Consider the following 10,000-nt stretch of genomic DNA (forward strand, 5'->3'; position numbering starts at 1 on the left):
AAACATAATATACAAACAAGGATTACATACATAAGGATAATACAGACAAGAGCAATGTCCACCGCCTAGCCTACCTCTGGCCAAACTCCTGATTAAGCCTTAAAGTCGACTGATGGACAAAGGACATTTTTAATCTGACCTTAACCTTTGCAAATTGTGGGAGACAACAGTCTGGCTTTCTCGATTTGCCATTGACTTTATGCATGCGTATACCTTTACCCTCTATTCTATTCTATTCAGATTCAGCTCCCTGCAGCAAGTGATACGTGGGTTAAATTCACGATACGCTCCAAGAGAGGAGAGTGTGACTCTATAGTCACACTGCTAGGTCATTCTATTTCCCTCTCTCTGTCTCTCTCTCTCTTTCCCTCTCTCCCCATCTCTCTCTCTCTCTCTCTCTCTCTCCCTCTCTCTCTCTCTCCCTCTGTCGCTGTGCACGGTTCCATTGAAGCAATAGAGGCATTGTATGAAGAAAGCAGGCCGGATATGGGCCTCTCTGGTAGCCGATGCACCAGCCACGAGTTTGTGGGGGTGTGTGGGGGTGTGTGCGTGTGTGTGTGTGTGTGTGTGTGTGTGTGTGTGTGTGTGTGTGTGTGTGTGTGTGTGTGTGTGTGTGCGTGTGTGTATTTAGGGGCCATGGCCATTTCAGTCACAACAATAGGAGAGAGGCACACATGCTTTGTCTTCTCCCTTCACCATCACACCACATGAGGAGAGCATGATGGAGAGAGAGAGAGAGAGAGAGAGAGAGAGAGAGAGAGAGAGAGAGAGAGAGAGAGAGAGAGAGACGGGTCGTGTCGCTAACTCGCTATAGATATCATCGCCGTGGGCCAGAAACCTTGTATGTCCAAAAAAAAGCATTCGTTTTCGGGGAACGGTCAGAAGAATCTGTAGTAATTATGGGCACAATGTTCAAATATTTATAAAACCCACAGTCAGACTTAAGCACTAACGTGGCCTCTAATGTGACATCCCCCGTCCTCTCAAAATTCTTCGGAGATAGCAACAATAGCAGATCTACAAGGTCATAATGCGTTGCATCGTCTATTTTTGCTCTTTTTGCTACAATGCAGTCATATGTCGAAGTACTAAATAGGGCATTCTTTCATGAAAAAAACATCAAATGAATTGATGAAAAGATTGAATAGGAAATACAAGGTTTTTGCCTGACAGCGCGATATGATGAATACTGTAGCAGCAGTAGTAGTAATAGTAATAGTGATAGTAGTGATAGTAGCAGTGCAGTAGCAATAACAGTATAGTACTAGTTGTAGTAGAAGCAGCAGTATTGAAGCAGTAGCAGTAGTACAGTAGGTTTAACTACCATCCTATACTATTGCTATGCATTTGATGTATTACCTTGTGCTCTCCTTGCTTAAATCGCTCTGGATTAAGAGCGTCTGCTAAATGCCTACATTTTAAATTGTAGTATCAGCAAAGCTGTAATAAATGGTTAATATATGGAAAATGCCGCATTTATATAGTGTCTTTCTCCAAAGCAATTTGCAATGTGCATTACTTTCACCACGCATGCATGCACGCACACACGCACGCACGCACGCACGCACACAGCCGAGGCAACCATGCAAGACACCAACCTGCTCATCAGAAGCAGTTAGAAGTTCATGTTTCTGGGATTTCCTTCCTTGCTAGGGCGAGGACAGCAGCTTCTCGTTGGAGGCCCGGCCGGGGGCGATTCCTGCTAGGACTGCATGGCAGGTGTGGAACACAGGGGTTGGGCTTCAGGCATTAGCCAGATATGATCCGGACCGCGCTGGGGCGGGCGCAGTATTCGGCTGCGTGGATATTTGCAGCATCTTCAGCCATATCCTCAGCATCAAACTTCACCCGGATCTCCTCTGGAAGGAAGGTGGTGGGAGTAAAAAAAGTAAAAGATGGTTCTTCTCAACTCCCGAAGGAAATAGTGGAATCAAGCCAGTATTGTACCACACAAACAGTCCTCGTCTTAAGACAAACACCACAGAATCCTTTAATAAGATACTCAAACAAACTGTATGGAATCCCTTTCTCTGCTCCCCAATATTACATCTATCTTAAGGAGACACTCAACCTGCATTATTGCAATTTCACGGCTTATGAGTTAATATCACTGAAGCATTGCAGCTTCTAGACTTATGTGTGTGGGATGTACAAGTGCTACAGAATCATGACAGATGCCATGTTGAGGATAACTGTTGTGAAACTCACTTACGTAAATTCAAGTCTCTATTCATATACAGTACATTCATTATGTTGATAGATTATAAAGTATACTCATTATCTGCATTGCGTTGATAAACTGTACATCCAGTCTCATATAGTTGATAGTCAGTATGTCCATTAATATACAGTAGTCAGTGCCAATAGATTGTATGTATTCTAATATGTATTGCATAACAACTCAGTCAGACCAATTGCAGATGTCTATGATCAGAAGTCTAAATCTAAATGTATTTAATTTGTATGTTATCTTATTATCGCTCTAGAATACCTATCCTGTGCTTCACACTTACTGCTATTGCTGCAACGATACCTGAATTTCCCCAAGGCGATTAAATGATTTATTGTTTAAGAGTGAATCTTCTCCTATGTGGTTCGTGGGTGTCGAGTTCTAGATTTACGTACTCATTAAAACCATATGAATAATATCGTCGTTGTCGGGTGGAAACCTTGTATGTCCAAAACCAAGCACACAACATCTTGCATCGCGAGGCGTTGTGTGCTTGTAGATCTGCTATTTTCACTAGTTTTGTGCGACAGTCTTGTGTGGTGAAGCAGGGCTTTACTTTACCAAAAAAAACTTACACATTTGAAACTTGGAGATACGAGGTTTCCCGACAGTGATGATATTAAGGAACCAAAAAGAGAGCAAGGTTTTACACCTACACAGACATTATTTGATAATACCAGTACCAGAATATATATATATATATATATATATATATATATATATATATATATATATATATATATATATTATATGTTATATCATCTTTTCCAAGCAGTCTAAGGTTGCAGAAACAGCTCATTTCATGTAAAAAACTGGCTTAAACACAAGACCAAACACCTGTTTTTCTCTGTATCGAAGTGACCTTGAACAATGAAAGAGTAGCTGTTCTATGAAAGAGCTCTTGTTCAAAAAGGGAGTTAACCGTCTCCAGATAATTTTCTTTTTTTACTTTTTAATGAACTAAATGTCCTCCAAACGCTACATGTAACGATGTGACCCGCACAAAAGCATTTCACAACCATTTATATCTGCACCTGTAATATTTCATTGCATGCAGTTCTATCAGTTCTGTGTTAAATCACACCAATCTTTATCTATTGTACTGTGGTTCACCGAGTTTATAATGTCCAGACGACAACTTAAAGGAAGCCTTTCTGAAACAGGAAACCTGTATTGGATTACTGAACTTGAGACACTGACTGTACACCAGTTCCAGTGATCGAAGACCTGGATCTCAATGCCGTCCAGTGAAATTCCCCTTGAATATGGACTGTTAAAAACGCAAACGGACAAACTACCAGTCTGTATTTCCATTTTCTAGTCTATTTTTCGACCAGTGTCCACCATCTACTTTGTTTTCCCCATTAATCAAACCTTTGAAATCACCATGATATCGATTTGAAGTGCTATCGCCCAGCCTTAATTCTGACCCCATGGGTAACCCCATCCCCCTCAAATATGACATGAATTAGTACTGCTTTCCTTTGGATTTACTGGTTCTTATTTCCTTTTTTTGGGGGGTGGAGGGGTTCTCATTTTCCCGTAAAAAGTGTGTGTGTGTGTGTGTGTGTGTGTGTGTGTGTGTGTGTGTGTGTGTGTGTGTGTGTGTGTGTGTGTGTGTGTGTGTGTGTGTGTGTGTGTGTGTTTTGTGAGTTTAAAAATGGATACATTACCACTGAGCATTTCACTGTGTATGATTCTGGCCTATGATCACTCGTAACAACTCACTAAGGTGTTTACTCTCCAGTGTTAAATAGATCCTAAATGTGCGGGACTACAGATGTTCTGCGATGATTACATTCTATTGAATCTGCCAAAGGCAATGAGCTGTTACATGCGGCCGTGGACACAGCCCTAACGCAGCTGTAGATAATTACTGTATGTAATCATGGACTGTTGAATTCAAGCACTGTAAGACTATCTGTTGTCCACCCTTGCTGCAGTACATCATGTCTTGAGAAGGGGCCTAAAAGGTCTGAAATGTTGTCCTTTGGGAGGGGCAATGTTAGGGATTGTGGTTGTTTCATTTTTCATTAGGTTTTATTTTGGAACCATTTTGACTTACGTTTTCAATTTCTCTTCAGTTTGAATTTGTTTTTATTGGGGGCGTCTAGTTTTGTTTCTTTTTTTTGGGATCTCTTTGGTTTCGTTTTTATTTTGTGAAAAGGCTTAGTTTTGGTTTTGTTTGTATTTGTTTTAATGCTTTTTTTTATGGTAAAATGGGGTATTTGTCAGGGTATTTTTGTATTCACAGTTAAAACCTGCATAGCAAAAAAAAACTGAAGATGGCGTATCCACACAAAATACCATTCTTATGTATGAAACACTATAGGCTTATGTATGGACTAAATCGACAGAGCTGAAAACTAGGACATTTCTATGATTGTGTGTGTTTTAGTTGGTTTTGTAAATGCTATTTTCACAATTTCTGCCTCTAATATTTGACAATTTGACCCATGTTTGACCAGAGGTACTAAAAAGGTCTAAGGTCCTTAAATTGTCACTTTAGAAATGTGCAGATACCCCGTATACACTTATACTGTATGTTGGTCTGTTTACTGTTGAGTGACAAAACAATGTTAACATTTAGCTACACATCTGGGGACCCCCCAAAATAATATGGGGACCCCTATGGGGGTCCTGAGCACATACGGACCGAGGCTCCATTACGGGAGCACAACGTTTTTGTTTATGCTTTAGACACAAACGAGAGGATGCCGAGATGCCAAAACATGACACACGTCAGATCTCGGATCACTCCGCTCTGAATCCACGATTTGCCAAGCAGTATGAGCTCACAAACTGTCTGATCCAGCCAGTCCCCACACACACACACACACACACACACACACACACACACACACACACACACACACACACACACACACACACACACACACACACAAGAACCAATCTCCTCAAACATACAGTTATTTATCGATCAATGTCATTTTGGAACTTGTTACCATCTCACATTAATCTCACGCAAACCAAATTATCTTTTAAGTATGCTTTAAAGAAACATAACAAACATGTTGCAGCTGACCTCATGACCGGGATCTTCAACTTACATTGTTGAATTTATATTATGCATTGAAATTATGTATTTGTTCATTTGTTATTCTTGTATTTCATTGTAATTATGCATTTGTGTTTTTATATTTGTATATGAACCCCAGCAAGACTAGCTGTCGCTTCGCCGTCAGCTAATGGGGATCCATTCAATAAAAAAATAAACACACACACACACACACACACACACACACACACACACACACACACACACACACACACACACACACACACACACACACACACACACACACACACACACACACACACACACACACACACACACACGCACACACGCGCGCACACACACACGCACGCACACACGTTCAATCAATGTTGAACGCATCCCCCCCAAACGGCAACGCCATTCATTACCAGACATCATAAGTAACATTATACCTCAGCTTTAAACACACAGGGCCATCGACCGGGTCTGCTTAATGACAGAAAAATGATATCATTTGGCCTGGATGTTCCCTTTGTAAGCTGACCTGAATAAAGCGAGAGGGGGTCTCTTCATCTTGACCAGAGCCGCACTATCGATTTCCGCAGAAGGCATAATGACTTTTATGTCTGTAATATACGACGGGCATGTTTGATGTTCGGCCTACCGTGTTCTGTTTGCCTGCTGCGGCCTGGCTTTACTTGTGGCTATCGCCCAGAGGGAGTCTTACTGGAGGAGAGAAAGATAGAAGCACATATATACATTACCAAAACACTGGCTAGATGATACTCAGAAAACCACCCTATCTCCTGGTCCGGAGAAATGTATAGACCTGGGCTGGGGCTTTATCAATGTCATGTTGAGAGAATGATATGGTTTATGGTTTTGTTGCTGTCCTTTGTGTGTAGATACAGTACAATGTGGAATTTGTGACCATTTAAAGTGTGGGTATATCCATAGATCAGCACTCTGTTTGTTTGCCTCTGCTGTAGATTGTATAAAATTGTGTTAAAGATTACGTAGATAGCTTCACAGACTTGACACAGTACTATCATAAGTGATGTGTAAATTAATCACGTGTATTTGTTTGTGTACAAACCTTTGGCTCTGTACTTGGTCCGCTCTTTTTTCCCTCTACACCAAACCTCTTTGTCAAACATTGCCATATATCTACAAGCTTCAATGTGTCGCGACTCGCGATACAACATACAATATTTGCCTTAGAAATGTAGTGGAGTGAAAGTCATCCGAAAATACAAGCACTCAAGTAAAGTACATACTGTAGATCCTCAAGAAGACACTTAAGACTGGGAAAGGATTGGCTATTCAAAAACAGCAGATATACCCGTTGTTTCTTGTTGAGATTGGCAGATTTCACCCTGGTTTTTTCCTCTAACTCACATTGTCTTCTGACCTCACACAGCAACGAAATAAACAGAAAATAAACAAAAATTTAAATAAAACAATTCACAGGCGATAAGCAGTGATCACCCCATGATGTGCACTGCAATGTCGTTTCAAATGCACCGCTTTTTTGAGAGTAAAAAAGAAAAAAGACCTGTGTGACATGTGTGATCTTGGCAGGTTGCCCCAGAAAATGTGCCAATCTCAACAGGAAACAACGGTAAAAGCTCATAGTGTGTCACTTCGTGCTGTGCTGCGAGCTTGTAAATGCCATTTTTGAAAAATCGTGAAATTTGTGCAAATCTTTCAATAATATACCGGTATACATTTTTAAGGCGACCATCATTAACTAAAATCTTTGCTTCTGGGGGTCCCTGGGACAAAATATTTTGAGGTGGGGGTAATACATATCATTTTGGGGGTACTCGACATGAAAAAGTTTGAGAACCACTGATATTGCACGTATAATTTTTCAGAAAACTGTTAGGATTTGGAAGACATTTTTAGAATCGGCCTCCGGTCTAAATGGCAGCAATGGGTTAAGTACTCAAGTAAATGTACTCATATAGTTTACCGTTCTCCCCTGGTGTTCCATAACATCACAACCTCTATAGTAGCAGGGGAAAAGGCTGATTGTATCTCATAGGTTAACATGTCCATATATAGAGTACTATGGCTGTACATGCTTTAGATCAAATACCAACACAGACCTATGCTTAATGTAGCGTGGGCCTCCGGGTCACCAGGTCAGGTGCGTTTGATCTTTTAAAAGGACAGGGGGGGGGGGGGGGGGGGGGCAGGGAGGGGGGGATTGACAGAACGTAGTCAGGCGAGAACAGGGACAGGAGAAATTAGGTCCAGCACTGTAGCATATTATCGTCACTGTCGGTCAGAAACCTCGTATCTCCAAGTTTCAAATGTGTAAATTTTTCGCAAAGCAAAGCCCTGCTTCATCATACAAGGCCATAGCACAGAAGTAGTGAAAACAGCAGATCTACAAGCACACAACGCCTCGCGATGCGAGGCGTTGTGTGCTTGTAGATCGGCTGTTTTCACTAGCATAATCATTTTAAAAATGATACATACAAAACAAACGGTTTTGGACATACAAGGTTTCCACCCGACAACGACGATATGGATAATGACCCCTAAACACACACACACACACGCAGATGCACACACACACACACACACGCACACACACACACACACACACACAGTTGTCTGATAAAAAAAAAAAAAAACATAAAACCAACAAGAAACACACGCAAAAAAAATCCTTCTCTGAGTTAATGGACGAATGGATTTTTCCCCCCCATTCCCTTCATGTCGTCCAATTTATCTCATTCTTATTGGCATTACCCTTTTGCCTCCTCCGTGTTCCTGTGAGTGGGGGGAGGGGAGGAGAGGGGAGGGGGGACTGGGGGGGAGGACGGGACGGGACAGCAGGGAGGGAGGGAGGAGGGCAAGGCGAAACACGAGCCCGTAATGAGATTTCACCGACGTTTGCTCCGTGTAGAATTTTCTGATGATCATATTACGTTTCGTCAATAGCCAGCAAAACGTATTAAATCTTAGAGAACAGAGGGGCATGCGGAGGGGGGGAGCAGTGGTGGCGATTGGGTATCTTTACCGTCGGGCAGAAACCTTGTATCTCCATATTTCTGCTTTAACTATCGAAAAATAGCAGATCTACAAGCTCGCAGCGCGGCACTCGGTGAGCCTGTGAGCCTGTAGATCTGCTATTTTTGAATTTGTCATGTGCTAAACTAAGTCTTTTGAATATTTTGACACGATTCTATAAAATGTCTTCTAAAACCCTTATTCTAAATCAGTGGTTCTCAAACCTTTTCATGTCAAGGACCCCCAAAATTACATGCATTTGGTCAAAGACCCCGCCATCCCAAAATATGTTGTTCCAGGGACCACCCAGAAGCAAATATTTGAGTTGCAAAAGTTTGCTTGGAAATATATATACCGGTATTCACAGATTAGCATTTTCCAAATAGCAGATCTACAAGCTCGCAGTGGTTAAAGCATAAAATAAGTCTAATAAAGCAACAAAAAGCTCTCAACGCCTCACTTTGCGAGGTGTTGAGAGCTTGTAAGTCGGCTATTTTCGGCAAATATAGTTTCAGTTTAGAGGTAAAAAGTACAAAGTGAAAGGTCAAGTTTAGTAAGTAACAATGATTTAAGTGGTCAAAAGTCTGAAAAAAACACATTAACACGAATCTAACCGACTAATGACAGTGCTGTCAAACAAGTTTATGAATCTATCTATGAGATCAATACAAATCTGTATCACACATTTATACAATATCGTCGCTGTCGGGCAGAAACCTTGTATCTCCAAGTTTCAAATGTGTACGTTTTTTCGCGAAGTAAAGCCCTGCTTCATCAGACAAGGCCGTCACACAAAAGTAGTGAAAACAGCCGATCTACAAGCATATAACGCCTTGCGGTGCGAGGCGTTGTGTGCTTGTAGATCAGCTGTTTTCACTAGTTAAGTTCATTTATTTAAATGATACAAACGAACGGTTTTGGACATACAAGGTTTCCACCCGACAACGACGATATGTAGAGGGGGTCCCTGCTTCATGTCTCTCACAGCTAAGGGGTCCTCGGCCTGAAAACGTTGAAGACCCCTAGTTTTGGACTTTAGGACTTACAAGGTTTCCGTACAGCATCTGAGTCTGACCCACTTCTTTTATTTTATAATTCTTTCACGTGGAGATATACAACAGGCTTGGCATTTTTGTCCGCCAATCAAGTTGGCCAGATTACTGCACATTATACCTTATTATATTGTCCGTGAAACATCATTCAATAAAATAAATGTATAAAAGCGGGCAGCCTGCCTCATCTGCAGTGATAAGGACGGTCCATTCAGTGAAGAATTGCTTTGATGACATAAATGATGGTATTAGCTGTACACGTGGTGTGTGTGTGTGTGTGTGTGTGTGTGTGTGTGTGTGTGTGTGTGTGTGTGTGTGTGTGTGTGTGTGTGTGTGTGTGTGTGTGTGTGTCTGTGTGTGTGTGTGTGTGTGTGTGTGTGTGTGTGTGTGTGTGTGTGTGTGTGTGTGTGTGTGTGGGGGTGTGTGGGTGCGTGCGTGCGTGCGTGTGTGCGTGTCGAGGGGGGATAACCACATAAACCCTATACAGCAGGGGTCTTCACTGTTTTCAGACCAAGGACCCCCTTAGCTGAGAGAGAGATGAAGCAGGGACCCCCTCTATATATTTTATAAATGTGTGATGCAGATTTTCATCAATTTCATAGATTCATAGACTTGTTTGACAGCACTGTCATCAGTCTATGTAGGATTCGTGTTTTTAGTTAACTTGACCTTTCA

At 41.6% G+C, this 10,000-nt stretch overlaps 1 protein-coding gene across 1 annotated transcript in view; it reads right to left on the reverse strand.

Moving 5' to 3' along the window:
- Positions 1–1,649: 1,649 nt before the first annotated feature.
- The window catches only part of LOC308286099 (E3 ubiquitin-protein ligase TRIM39-like), a gene marked incomplete at both ends in the record, with an annotated part of 21,176 nt that continues 12,825 nt past the window's right edge, over positions 1,650–10,000 (reverse strand). The window contains one exon of the mRNA XM_080727057.1: positions 1,650–1,708. Coding sequence (XP_080583183.1) covers positions 1,650–1,708 — 59 coding nt within the window. The remainder of the gene's footprint in view (positions 1,709–10,000) is intronic.

This window comes from Nannobrachium achirus (assembly GCF_963921795.1).
Source record: "Nannobrachium achirus genome assembly, chromosome: 5".
Lineage (NCBI taxonomy): Eukaryota > Metazoa > Chordata > Actinopteri > Myctophiformes > Myctophidae > Nannobrachium > Nannobrachium achirus.